This window comes from Xenopus laevis, chromosome 8S (assembly GCF_017654675.1).
Source record: "Xenopus laevis strain J_2021 chromosome 8S, Xenopus_laevis_v10.1, whole genome shotgun sequence".
Taxonomy (NCBI): Eukaryota; Metazoa; Chordata; class Amphibia; order Anura; family Pipidae; genus Xenopus; species Xenopus laevis.
In genome coordinates, this window is record NC_054386.1 from 57581719 (window position 1) to 57595520 (window position 13802).

At 39.7% G+C, this 13802-nt stretch overlaps 1 protein-coding gene and 1 long non-coding RNA gene across 2 annotated transcripts; both read right to left on the bottom strand.

Moving 5' to 3' along the window:
* Positions 1-1197: 1197 nt before the first annotated feature.
* LOC108700094 lies at positions 1198-1982 on the bottom strand. Its single transcript, XR_001932946.2, has 2 exons — positions 1801-1982; positions 1198-1768 (listed from the first exon to the last, which is right to left on the bottom strand). It is a non-coding gene; the product is annotated as an uncharacterized LOC108700094 (long non-coding RNA).
* A 109-nt stretch (positions 1983-2091) lies between these two features.
* Positions 2092-11469, bottom strand: rab39b.S (RAB39B, member RAS oncogene family S homeolog). Its single transcript, XM_018232964.2, has 2 exons — positions 10128-11469; positions 2092-3316 (listed from the first exon to the last, which is right to left on the bottom strand). The coding sequence occupies exons 1-2, from the start codon at positions 10340-10342 to the stop codon at positions 2890-2892; spliced, it is 642 nt and encodes a 213-aa protein (XP_018088453.1). The 5' UTR covers positions 10343-11469; the 3' UTR covers positions 2092-2889.
* Between the last annotated feature and the right edge of the window lie 2333 nt (positions 11470-13802).

Sequence of the window (13802 nt, forward strand, 5' to 3'; positions counted from 1 at the left end):
CTAAGGATTCACTCTTGTCACACACAGATGTTATTGGATCATTTTTTGTTTTGTCAATAAATACATGACCAAATATAATAGTTTTTGTTTAAATAGATATCCTTCATCTACTTTTAGGACTTGTTTGAAAATCAGATGATAATCATATTCATATAAAAATATAGAAAATTTTAAAGGGTTCACAAACTTTCATAGAGCTCCAGCCTATCTCAAAATTCCACAATCAACAACTTCCCTAACCTGTCATAACTTTAGTAGTAAACCTGACACTCGGTTGTCCTTCTTCTCTTTGGCTTTACTGTACCATCTTAATCCCTTTTCCTAACTGTTAACTGACTCTCTTGGTTTTACAGACCCCTCCCATGTGACAAATGGCCCAAGCTCCCTTTATGCTTTCAAATTTTTCTCAAGTTTTTGGTGAACCTGGGTAAAGTTTCACATCATAAGCTGGGACTTGGATACTGAGATCATTAGAGAAACTGTACCTATAAAACAAGGATTCAAGACAGATTATGTGCCAAAGGGTGGACCATGAGTCCAAATATCCGGTCCACAAAGTGGCCTGAATTATAATGTGTTCTATAGTATTATTTCCCAGTAAAATAACTAGTGGTCAAAAATCTCCTGGGAATTTTTATTACTGATTTTTGCTTTTTTAAATGCATTAGAAACACTGCTGGTATGTCAAGAATGCCATGCCAATGTTGATTCAAACTGCTTATCAACAGAGTGGCCCTCATCCCACTGGGCCTGTCCAACAGTTGCACAATCTGCTTTCATTATATAGTAATGCACCTGATGATATAGCTTCAAAAAGCAATGTAAGAATTTAAGTCGGCCATAGGCACAACGATTGTATGAAATGAAGGGTCGTATGACTTTCAGACCATGGGTCGACATTTTTCAGACCATGACAATTGGTCCTTTAGTTGATCAGAGAGGTTTGAAGATTTCTGTCCACTAACGTTAATATCTCTGCTGACAATATCAGCAGGCAACTGTCACTAGTATTTTTTTTGTACGATTGGTGTCTGTCAATTCATGGCAAGAGCACTGTCTGATTTGTTCTTCTTACTACTTTATTTGATCGGAATGGTTAGCTTAAGTATCATCTTTCAAAAAAGGGGATTCATTAAGGGGAACATCACCTGTTGCAAGAAATGATGTGCCTCTTTAAAAAAAAATGACACTGTGAAGTAGATTTGTTCACTTTTAATGCTTACAGACCAATGTACAACATAAATTTTACTGTGAAAGTTGTGTATTACTAGAACATACATAGAAGTTAAAAAGATCAATCAGGTATTCCTATATGCCGGCCTGGCAAAGAGACACAATATGCTGTGTACAGTAGAGCTCAAAGTGGCTAGTTACCCCTTACTTTCCGTAGCAACCTGAAGGACAGACTCATTCATAGAAGCAGAACAAATTTAGGCTCTGTTGTGATCTCAGCAATGAGCAGAAGTCCTTCACATTTTATTTTACCCCATGATCTGCTAAGTGATCAGTGGGGGAATAGGAGAACTGTCGAAAGCCTAAAGCACTGAGCTGAGGTGCAATATTACTGGAATGATGGAACAATGTATTCATGGATGGCTGAACAAATTCCTGCTTGATACTGTCTGCCTATTCCTAGGTTATATTACCAATTTTCATACTGTATATAAGCAGCACAGAAGTTGGCACCACTTTATTTTTTTTATTACGTCCTTTTTCTGTTACATTGTTTACAGCTATAAGGGCAAATGGTAGTTTCACTGCAAGTTTCCTAAGGCAAGCGATTTTAACAGCAAATCTTACCTAACACAGCTGCTGTCAGCTTGTTTCCATTTGATGCCCAATTCTAAAGCCACACTATTCAAAAACAACTGATCGTATGACTTTCTCCTTTATATAAAATGGGAATTAGCCCCCCTTACCTATTGTAACTGCTATATAACATTGCAGGAATTAACATTAATAAACAACTGCTACCAAGGCAACATGGCATACAATGCAGAGAAAGGAAGTTATATATATATATATATATATATATATATATATATATATATATATATATATATATATATATATATATATATATATATATATAAAATAAAGGCTGAGAAGTCCAATGCCCGCTGCCTTTCCTGTACTACCACTTGGCTGGATACATTAATCTATTGCTGATTTTTTAACTGGTTTCCCCTAGAACAGTGGAAAATATCAAACTGAGACTGATCTGTTTCCCTTCAATCAGTAGTATGTAAAAAAAAAAAATATATATATATATAACTTGGTCCATGGTACATAGGACCAGGTATGATTATATTTGGTGAAACGTCCTCTAGATTGACTTCCATTTGCCTCTCAAGAATAAGGTGTTTTTGCTTTGCCTGCAGTGTAGCCTCCAATAGTGTGCATACCATGTTCATGTCTTGTTTAAGTGTATCATGGCAGTCATTAGAAATAGAAGCTAGCACGCAATGTTTATGTTAAAGTATGTTAAACAAAAGGGTTGCTTCTTCTATATCTATTTCTTAGAACATTACACTGTGGAATTGTATCTACCAACATGAAACTACACCAAAAGACCAAATGGAGAAATATGTATTCAAACCCTTTTGTATCCTATATTTTGTGATTTTTGTTTCAACTCCTAAAACATAGACATGCACACTTTGCCCTTGCCAACGATGAAAGAACTTCCAATATTGGAAACATTTTTTTTCTCACTGCGCTGGCAAATTACAGCATTTTATTTTGCTGGAGTCCAATCTCTCTGTTAAATTTTTGTTGTGTGGTTTCCATAGGGGGTTGATGCTACCTTTCACCACACAGAACTGTTAGAAACGAGTGAATGTTATGTTAGTAGAGTTTATAAAGCGGTCTGAATTTTACTGGATCTAATTAGCATAGGCACCGCCTGTCTGACTTAATTACCTCCTCTGAAGAATGCACTACATTTGGGACAAACCCACTTTTTACTCCTTCCCAACCTTCTTGCATATTTATCTCTCCCTTCCTAACCAGCTCATATATATCTCGTGTCAGATCTGTAAAAGCTTTTTCTACATTGATAGCATCACGTGCTGAGGTTTCGATGTATCTCATGCCGTAAGCAGATGCCAGTTTCTCAGCCTCGTGTCTTGTTACTTGACGTTGTGTATCGAGGTCACACTTGTGACCAACTAACACAAAGACTATCTGGTAAGGCTGCACGTGTGCCTTAGCTTCCTCTAACCACTCATGGACATTTTGGAAGGAGCGGCGATTGCTGATATCAAACAGCAGGAGACCTCCGACAGAGTTTCTGTAGTAGGCACGTGTGATGGACCTGCAAGGGGACAAAGGAAACGGCACAGGTAAGAATTACAAGAATACTTTCCTTAATCCTACACATATTTTATTGTCAAAAGGCAAGTGGAGATTAAACCACATACCAATGAGAATGTCACGTTATGTAGTTATGTGTAATACTTTTTCTAATGAAATTATGTTATTATGAAAAGATGATACACAGTTATGGCCAAACATATTGTCATGTTGTAATCAAATAATGCACCAGTTCAGCCTGAATATTGTTGCAAATAATATTACTGTAGTATCCACATGTTTTTCTTTTGTCTGCACTGGAGTAACATATATATATATAGCTGGAAAAAATTACTAAATATCTTATTCTGCACACAAAAAATCATAAAATGGACTGAACTGCCGTCTTTTAGAATTCACAAGAAATATTTGGATTTCAAGCAGATGACTCTGTGTTGCTGGTGCCTCTTATTTAAGAAGCACACATTCCACTATGAATTGTCCTGTATTGGGCAATGACAAAAGAAAGAAGGCCATGTCTAAGAAGGTTAAGAGAAAGTTTTTAAAACACATGGACAATCTTAAGGCTATAAATCCATTTCCTTGTGCTAGCTTGAGCGCTGTTGCACTGCGGCCACTCTTTATGAAAAATGGATCAAATTTCACAAAGCAGGATTGTTTAATTTGTGTTGAAAGAACCTTGATCAACTGCCAAGCAAAGCTGACCTTCAGATACATGGTGCAAATATTTTAACTTGCACCTTCTGTCGCCAACTTAGTGACTGGGAACTCTAACAAGTGAAATCTCCTATTGTGTCTCACCTGTAAATAAAGCATCAAAAATAAACAAGTCGGCCTGCACTCCTTAGGCTTCATTCATCAAGTGCATGTCACATAAATAATGTCCAAAATTGACAAAGGTGTACTGACACACTGTGGGTTAAATTTTACAAATGTATCATGTTTAATGGTCAAGTTTCAATGTCAAAGAGGGACTTCTTCCTCAGTACACACACACGTGTATATATATATATATATATATATATATATATATATATATATATATATATATATATGATATATGTATGATATATGTATGTCCTGAGGAAATACAGAAACGTTGACCATTAAATACATTTTTGATATTGAACCCATCTGCATCTGTATACTTTTGTAAATTCTTAAAATGAAATCTTGTTAAAGCATCTTTTTCTTTACGGGGGAAAAAAAATTAAGCCTTCAAAGAAAAGAACACCATCCCAACAGTCAAAACATTGAGAAGGTTCACTGATGTTTGTTGCTTTGCTTCTCCTCAAACAGTGTCTTACATCTGTACATGGGATCATAAGATTTTAGAGGGCAATATTGAAAAAAATGTCTGAAATGTCATCATCACAGATCATGAGTTTATCAGCAGAACAATCAACAGGAGAAAGTACACTTGCACAGTGACATTAATAATACCAACACTATTGGACTTTTATGGAATGTCAAGTACCAAGTCCAATCTACAACCCATTGACCACTTATGGATAGATCTGAAACTGCACTTGCAAAAAATCTCAAAAATTCGGGTGAACTGGAGCAGTTTGTAGAGTGGTCCAGGATGTCAGTAGGAGGATTGAGAGCTCATTCATGGCTATAGGAGAAGCTTGATTTCTATTACTCTTTCTATTGGAAGAAGACTTGAACATTCTATTTAAACACTTGCTGTTTCCAAAAAGACCTTAGTTTTGAATATAAAAGGATGCCACTACCCTATTTAAAATATGTCAGCTCCAGCTCAAATGTAATACACCCCACTACCCCAACCACATCCTGCCTTCTCTGCGCTCTCTCACAAGCACCAATTTTGTGACTTTAACCCAGCGCCCAACTCCCCAACTTTTGTGTATCATCCTCTCATTATTGTAGCTGTAAACAGGGTGTTTTAATATTTGTATTAATCTCAGACAGTGCTGAGGTGATCAGCCTTCAAATAAAACCTTTTTCCATTCCCATTCAAAAAGAAAATTTAGGCTCTAATACAAACTTTGTGCAGGTTTGTAGGGTATAAATTGTGAACTCTGTCTTGTGTATTTTCTCATATTAACTGCCTTACCCAATAAATATGTAGCAATGATATAAATTTTGATCATTCCTGTGGATTTTAAGAGCTGTTGACAGTAGTGAATCCTGGAGATCTTTAATCCCATTTGCTATGGGGCTTCTACACAATTTTCAGCTTGACTGTTTAACTAGAAGTGTTCAGTCCATTGTTTCTGGTCTCTGTGTCAATGGCACCAAAACTTGGGCAGACCCATTCATCTACCCACAAAGCCTTATAAATAGGTATGCATTTTGCTCTTATTCCAAGATTAAAAAAAGAAATAATAAAAGTTCACAATTAAGAGAATTTGAGTTTAACTAGCATTAGATGTTGTATCCTTCTTATTTATGAGGTTGCTCTGGGTCAAAGATGGGATCTCATGCAGCCCTTGCCCTATGGGCATTTCCTGTAAAAGGGGCCAAATGCTATTGACGCTGCTATGTAAAAAAAAAAAGTAGCAAGAATAAATATCTAGGTTGCTTGGGGCACAGAAATCCTTACTCACTGTTTTACTTTATCTCTGCTTTTCTCCCCCTCTTTTAGCAGGCTCAACATGCATTCCAAATTTGCCTGAAGTGAATAGAAGAACATAATGAAATATGCAATTTCTTTGACATGCTTTATTGGTGTAATTAGACTTTTTGTTCCAAATGGTTTCTACCATTGTTTTCAAACCTATAATCCAGGAAAGGAATGGGATGTGGTGGCCAGCAAATGGCTGACAATTGTATTATTCAGCCCAGAGTCTTGTCTTGATTTCCAAAGTTGGCAAGTTGGTTTTGAACCAGACAGCCTGTGTGAAAACCAGGCTGTCTGGTTAAAAATCATGCAGGTGGCAACCCTACAGCTACATCTCCACTTTTCATGTCTTCCTGTCAACTATGCAGTCAACAAGCAAGAAGCCCCACTGAAGGTGTCCATAAACAGGCCAATAAATGTTGCCGAAAGCAATATCAGGGAATAATATGCTTATTTGTCAACCAGGTGTATGGCCAGCTTGAGTCAGCAGAACAACTGAGAAATGGAGTAAGGGGCCATGTTAGGGCTAGAAATGTGGATTTACCTCATAAAGTACTTAATTGATAAGTAGCAGGTGATTGGCATGAGGTGGAGCTGCGGGGTACTCGAAGTGGCAAATTATTTTGTTTTTTAGCCCCTGTCTACTCACCCTAGAGGTTTGCCTGAGATGCAGATGGACAGTATTATAGTTGCAATTGGGGGGTTGGCAAGTCCTTGTGAGATAGCCTGGAAGTTAAGTTGGTTTGGTGATGAATAAGGGGGTTGAAGGCTGGCGGATTAGATGGCGCTGTGGTAAACCCTCAAGGAGGTTTCCAGGGCTAATTATGGAAAACTAGGCTGTGCCTATTTGGGGGGGGGGGGGTTTAGGTGGCAAAGAATGTGGATGGAATCAAAGATGCTTAATCAATATGATAAGGTGCCCGATAATTGACGCTGCTGAGAATCAAGCTTTGTCCACTACCTCTCTTTGACATTTCCTATACTGACTTACCTTACCTAGCACTATTTACCAATTTTTACTCACTCCCCTCTGTGCATTGTTCTCATTGCCCATTGTGTTATGAGTTTTTTTTACTGCAGCTAACAGATGGTCAACTCACTCACTGTCTCTGCCCTTCCCTCCCATCATATGTCAGGCATTTAGTGAACTTTTCACACTTCCTGTTTATATTCTCCTCCATTTCTTCGAAAAAATCTCCATAATCGATTTGGTACAGTTCTGCCAAAATATGGACAACTGGGACATATAATAATATCCTTTAATATCCCATATCCCAAAAATTAATTCCAGGGCTTGATTGGAGCTTAATGCACAATTTGGGGCCCAGGTGAATGTTGTGTCTTGGATAAATTGGTGACCCATTCAGAATGTGAAGAAATTAATTGCATCTACGTGCTTCTATTTCAAGAGATATCCTGTATGTATAGTTTGGTAACAATGTTTGCAGCAAGAATTTCCTTGTAAGCGATGTTTATGCACTTTTCTTGAAAGCAATATAGGTTACTGGGGTTGTGGAATAATGGCTCCTGATGGAACAAAATGGTAACAAATCACAGTATGATAAGTAGAGATGAAAACACAGATGAAGCTAGCAATCTGAACCAAAACATTTAACCTAAAAGGGGGCATAATGTACCATACATTCTATATGTGACACACTTAAAGGGTGGTTCACCTTTGACTAAACTTTTAGTATGTAATAGAATGACCAATTCTAAGCAACTTTTTCATTGGTTTTTGATATTTATTTTTTACCACATCTAAAAAGCAAATGCTCTGTATGGCTACAAATGTATTGTTATTGCTCATCTTTCTAGTAAGGTCCTCTCCTATTCATATTCCAGTCTCTTATTCAAATCAATGCATGGTTGCTAGGGAAACTTGGACCCTAGCTACCAGATTGTTTATAATGGAAACTGAAGAGATTCTAAATAAAAAGCTAAATAACTCAAAAGCCACAAATAATAGAAAATTAAAACCAATTGCAAATATCACTTTCTACATCATACTCATACTACATCAAGATGAACAACCCCTTTAAAGGGCCTTAAACTTGGGAGTTACCAATCTGTGAGGCACCTCCAGTACCCAGAAATCATCTGCTGGCCTGAGTACTGTTTACATTACATGGGGAGCTGGAGCACTGTGTATATGTTCCAAGCCAAAGTCAGGGCCGGAACTAGGGGTAGGCACATGCCTAAGGTAAAGTTGATGGTGTGCCAGGCACGTACCTTCTCTGCCTCATAACCTAGTCGCCTAGTCCCCTCTCACCCCAGTGTCCTATTTGATGGGAGTGCCCATTCTATTGGGTGCTGCGACTAGCCAGATTACCTAGGGTGCCTGGCCAGTCTGGCTCAGCACTGGCCAAAGGTGCTGGGATCAGAAACTAAATGTACCCGTCTACAGACATTCTTGTGTATTTAAATCCAGAGAAAAATGTTGCTGCTTCTGTGTGCTGTGTTGTCATGTTTCTAAATGCTGTATCAGAGCCAGTTACTTACATTACACACTTCTAGGCACCAGGTCTTACTGCATGGATATGTTGTTTGGCTTTAACAAAATGGCACCCGCAAACCTAAACTGGACTGAAGTAGACCACATCGTCCAGCCAGGCCCAGGCTAGAGAATGGTGAAAGGTACCACTGAAGGGAGAGACCTTAACATTTATCCACCTAGACAACTTGTGGGCCCAATATGCACAATAGCACACACACATAATAAAAAGTTTTACTATGGATAATTAGCTGTCATTGCAATGACACTGGCCTTAGAACTACAGTTCCAGCCCACTCCCTCCAACATCCCTGCTTATTGTCTGGCCTGCTTTTATTTATTTTTTTTATTTGTCATGTAGTCACTGACTATTCTAACACTGCATGTTTTTCATCTTCATCTATCCCAGCCTGAAGGCCACTTAAATTATAGAGGAAAACGTAAAGGGCACCTGTTGGCCAAAATATATAATCCCCAACCAAAGGTGCCGGGCTCATACACTTTGGTTGGGGCTTACAATAGTAGCCAGCACTATGCCTTCTGCAGCGGAAGGGAGCTCCTGGTTCAGGCAGCCATGTTGGGGCTCAAGCATGTGAATAATGAACGAATGCCACAACTCATGACTCATTATGTGCATGCGCTCTGACCAACATGGCTCTCGCAACAGGAGCATGAAAACACTGATATATCAACTGTTCAGCCATACTTCCAATAATGTCCAGAGCCTGCACATTTTTGCTTATTTGTTTTTCCAAGTCTCACTCTAATTGACCTTTAAACTGGGCTCCCAGGACTATATATTTGGGCAGATTGATTTTCCACATTTCCATAAAGGGGTGGTTCACCTAAAGTTTTTGCATTATTTGCCTTTTTCCTTCTGACTCTTTACATTTCAATGGAGGTCTCTAACCCCAACTAAAATGCTGGATTATGACTGGTACCAAATTATTTTGCTGTTATATTTGTACAGGCTCAAAACTCAATATTTTTAATTCAGATTATAATGCACTGGATCACTGTTGGGTGACTGATCCCTACAAATGTAGGATTTGCACCAAGTCTCCCAATAACAGCAAGGAAATATGCAGCTATGAAGGGAAGCTTTACTGTTAAGTAAAGGTATGGGTTTGGTAATAACAATACTTCACGACTAAGGAAAGGGAATATGAAGGTGCAGCTCCTATTGGGCCATAATTACCAAGTCAAAACTCAAGCAAAGCTCTCCATAACCCCCCTGTTCCAAATTATTATCAGGAAAAAATTAAGTTTGCCCTAACTAAATATGGTTATTTGGTAGGGTTTGGCTCTGGGTGAATATGGGATTGAAGGAAACATACAGGAATGCACAGGAGACAGGAAAGAAAAGAAACACATATGTGAAATGAAACCAAATAAGTGATCATTACAGACACACACCCTGACACACAATAGCATCCACTTTATATACGAGACAAGCAAAATATAAGCTGTTATATAACTTGGATTCAAGTTATCAGGCCAAAGCTTCTTTTTCTTATACCCCTGAAACAGTGCTAGACATGAGAGAAGGTACACCTATTATGCATTTGCCAAAACAATCGGGGGGGGGAGTGTAACGGCATTTTACCAATGATTTTTTATTTCCTATTTCATAGCCATACTCACTCTTACATTTCTTAAGATTGTGCAGACCCTTAACTGCATGGTAACTGGTGGAGGTTAGAATTCCCAAACAAAAGCTTGAAACCATACCTGAATCTCTCCTGGCCAGCTGTATCCCAGATCTGTAGCTTGATCCGCTTGCCAGGTTCAATCTCAACCAGCCTTGAGAAGAAGTCCACCCCTACGGTTGGGTCAGAGACTTGGGCAAAGCGGCCCTCTGTGAACCGACGGATGAGGCACGATTTACCCACGGTTGAGTCTCCAATGACGATGAGACGAAACTGGTATAGCCAGATTGCTTCCATTGTTCAATATCACCACAGTCTTGGACCCTCTAGGCCAAACTTCCAGGCAAGGTATAGGTGCTTTCTAGTAGGAATTTCCTTGTTTGTATCAAGAGGTAAGGGCACCTCCGAATATCTACAGTTCCTCAAGGACCTCAACCAAGGCTTCCAAGGGGAACCATTTACATGGCAGCATAAACAAAGATCATTGTCTCACACAAATAATGATGTAGTTATGGGGCAAATAATCCTGTCTGGGCACTAAAAGCTCTTTAACCTGAAACTGATTAAAGCTGTTTTATAGCGTTGCCTTCCTGTTAGCAAAGCAGAACAACATGAATTTGTGAGGCTCCAAAAAAGTCTGTTTTCAAACAAATAATGCTTCACAATAACAATGTTTTTTCTTTGCACTCCAGTGTTAATTACAGTGAACGGTTATAGAGTCCTAAAGTAGATTCCTTCTTGCCCCCTGGCAGCATGATAGTGGTAGTGATGTTACTGGGCAGCAGGGGCGCTGTTTAGGCAGAAAGCGAGTTGCAGAGAGATAGGGGCAAGCAGGGCCCAGACACTATGGGGGTCGGACTATACACTATAGCTGCCCATATTGTTTAAAGGTGCTCCTGTAACACAAAGACACACTATGGCACCTAGGCTTCCTCACTCTTTCATCCTGTACAGGCTGCTAAATAACAACTTTAGTCTGCCTCCAACAGGAGCAGCAGCCTAGCAGGGAGTTAGTGGCCCTGGGGTGGGCGGCTGTGCACATTGCAGTACAAAGCAGAGTGGAAATGATAGCAAGGCAGCGCCGACAGAAGAAATCAAGCGGCCTATTCTACACCCCCGTACTCCCAGCTGTACGTAGCTTGGCAGCCGGACACTTTAGGGCCCATCACTCTCAATTATCGCCAGAATAATGCCGCGACGCGCCTGGATCCAGCGCAGGCCCGCAAGCTCTTTCTGCGGCAGATTAATGGCAGCGTTCCCACTGATTGAAAGCAATAGAGGATGTGCACGATTAGCAGCAGGCTCCGGTCGTGGAAAATGGAGAGACGCCGCACAGAGGATGCTGGGCTCCCCGAGCTGATGAAATGGCAGCAACATCAGCACCAAACACTCTGACTCATCATTGGCATCAGCAGCTCCCGTAAATACTCGCCTACAGGCGCAGCCCTCAACCCCCCCTTACCGTATTCTGCAGTCAATGCGAGCAGCTCTTATAAAGAAGCTCAGTGGCCTGAGAGGAAAAACACCTCATTTATCTCGGTGGACAGTGACACTATCTGACCTGTGTGCCCCCTGGCAGGTGTGTAGGCTAGCCCACCCAGAGGCGGACTGGACCAACGGGATAACTGAAAAAACAGGCCCATCAGGTCTGGACTGATAATTAAAAATCCCAGGCATATCAGGTACCCAGAGGCCCCAGCAGGCCACACTCAGAGGCCCAAACAGCCTTCACCAGCCCACTAAATAGTGAGTGTCTATAGCATCTTACAGCAGCCCTCTGGCATTTGCCAGAACCCACAGATTGCCAGTCCTGGCCTGCTGCCGATGCAGAGCCGCTTCCCTAGTACTGTGGTCGCTGTGATGGCGACACTATTACTGCTGTCACGGAGACTCTACTGCTGTAGAACATCAAATAACCTGTGGGAATCTTTCGTTTCATATCAACTGGAGAGCAACACTTCATTTTATCACTCTCTTTATTATGTCATAAAACACAATGGAGTGTCTAGGTAGGTTCATTCAACAACACAAACTAGCAGCAATGACAGATGTTCAGACCGGCAGCAATTATGGTAACGTAAAGGTAACTTATATGTGAAAAAAACACCCCCGGCAGGCTATAGTCAACCTCCCCATTTTTGTGCTTTGGGTCCCCTCTGTAGGTTGATTGTCTGCTCTTCTGAAACATTAAGAAACTTTACTCCAGTTGTCTGACTAGGGTTTCTATATATTGTATCAAATAAACAGGGGAGGAATGGGGAGGCTGAATCTGAAGCTGACACCACATTTAATAAGCTGCTGCAACATTTTTAAAACTTTGATATGACACATGATACATAACATGATATGTAAGAGTTTTACAATATGTTTGTTGATCGAATAAAATCGAGACATATGAAACAAATGTTTAACATACATTGCTCAGATGTAAAACTGTCAGGGCACCAGTTCAACTGCACTCTGAGCTTACTGAACCTAGCAATGACACTTAAGTGCTAATGTGATTTTGAATCGCTTATTTTTCTTATTCATATTGCATTCTGGCTACCAAACTGTTGCCTGTTTTTTTTACAGGTAATAAGCCCTAGTAACCAGATCCCAATCAACGTAATTACAAATTGCCTTGAAATGCTGATGTTATATCAGGATTTGGGTGTAGTCTGTAGGTGTGACCCAAATGTACGAACTGCTCATATTTTGCTCTGTAGCTGTGGTTCCCAACCAGGAACCCCCAGGCAGCACACTTGCATTAATAAACAAATCAGTAGAGTAGGGTTATCAGTGTAAAGCACAGTCAAAAAAGTCCTGTTTATAAAGTAGAGTAATTGGCTCATAACAACTTCATTATTCAGATTATATTTAAAATAATATAACCATATGAATCTACTCAAGGTTGAATGCAGCTACTTTACAATTTCAACAGTAACTGTAAGTACTTCCCACATCCCTATAACCATAAGCCTAAAATAGTTTTAAAAAACTGATTTAACTCAACAATACTCATTCTGTTCTGTTTAATAATCACCAGGCTTTCTAACAATAGCTTTATATTGCATGCAGCTCTCATGACAAGGATAAACTTGTTGTGGCTTGAACTGTGGAATTTAATTCTGAAAACTCCATATGATGATTGAACTGTAAGAAAGTCCTGTCCATTCGGATCCCAGGTTTCTGCCCATGGATGAACTAGGCTATTTCTCACAAATTCAGCTTCTCAGCAGCATGGGTGTTTGGTACATACACATGCACACACATTGTCTATCTTATGTGGCATGGAACAGTCCTGATTTAGCTATAATGTTGTGGGGTGATACACCATTAAAATAGGAAACAGCAGACCCAAATGTAAGTTACAACAGAACTTTTAGTTTGAAGACTCAAGGAGCAGTAGAACTTGTAAGAAGTTGGAATTAAACTATTATAACACCTGTCTGGGTGCAGTCTGTCAAATATCTTTAGGCGTGGTGGGTGCATTTTCCCTTTCTCAGTAAGTGGTGACTTCAAGGTTGCCTGTAATCTGTTTAATATATATGATGAGAGCTGGAAAACTGAATGGTGATGGTAAAACTGTGGCTCATGGAAATAGGTACAGTTTCACTTGTTAACTCAGAAGGAAGTTCAGAAAAATAACTTGGATATTTATTTCAGAATCAAGCAGGTCGTTTTAAAAGTTAGTATTTCAGAAGATTTTTTTCACTAATGCCACCTATTTTCTTGCAATATCAGAAGTTCCTTGGCAGCAGAAGAAGGCATGATG

What these genes read in the sequence shown, in the direction of transcription:
- rab39b.S (XM_018232964.2), bottom strand. Translation starts at nt 10,342, where the DNA reads ATGGAAGCAATCTGGCTATACCAGTTTCGTCTCATCGTCATTGGAGAC. An exon ending in GCTGGCCAGGAGAGATTCAG is followed by an intron (nt 3,317 to 10,127) that starts GTATGGTTTCAA and finishes GTCCCCTTGCAG; the next exon opens with GTCCATCACACGTGCCTACT.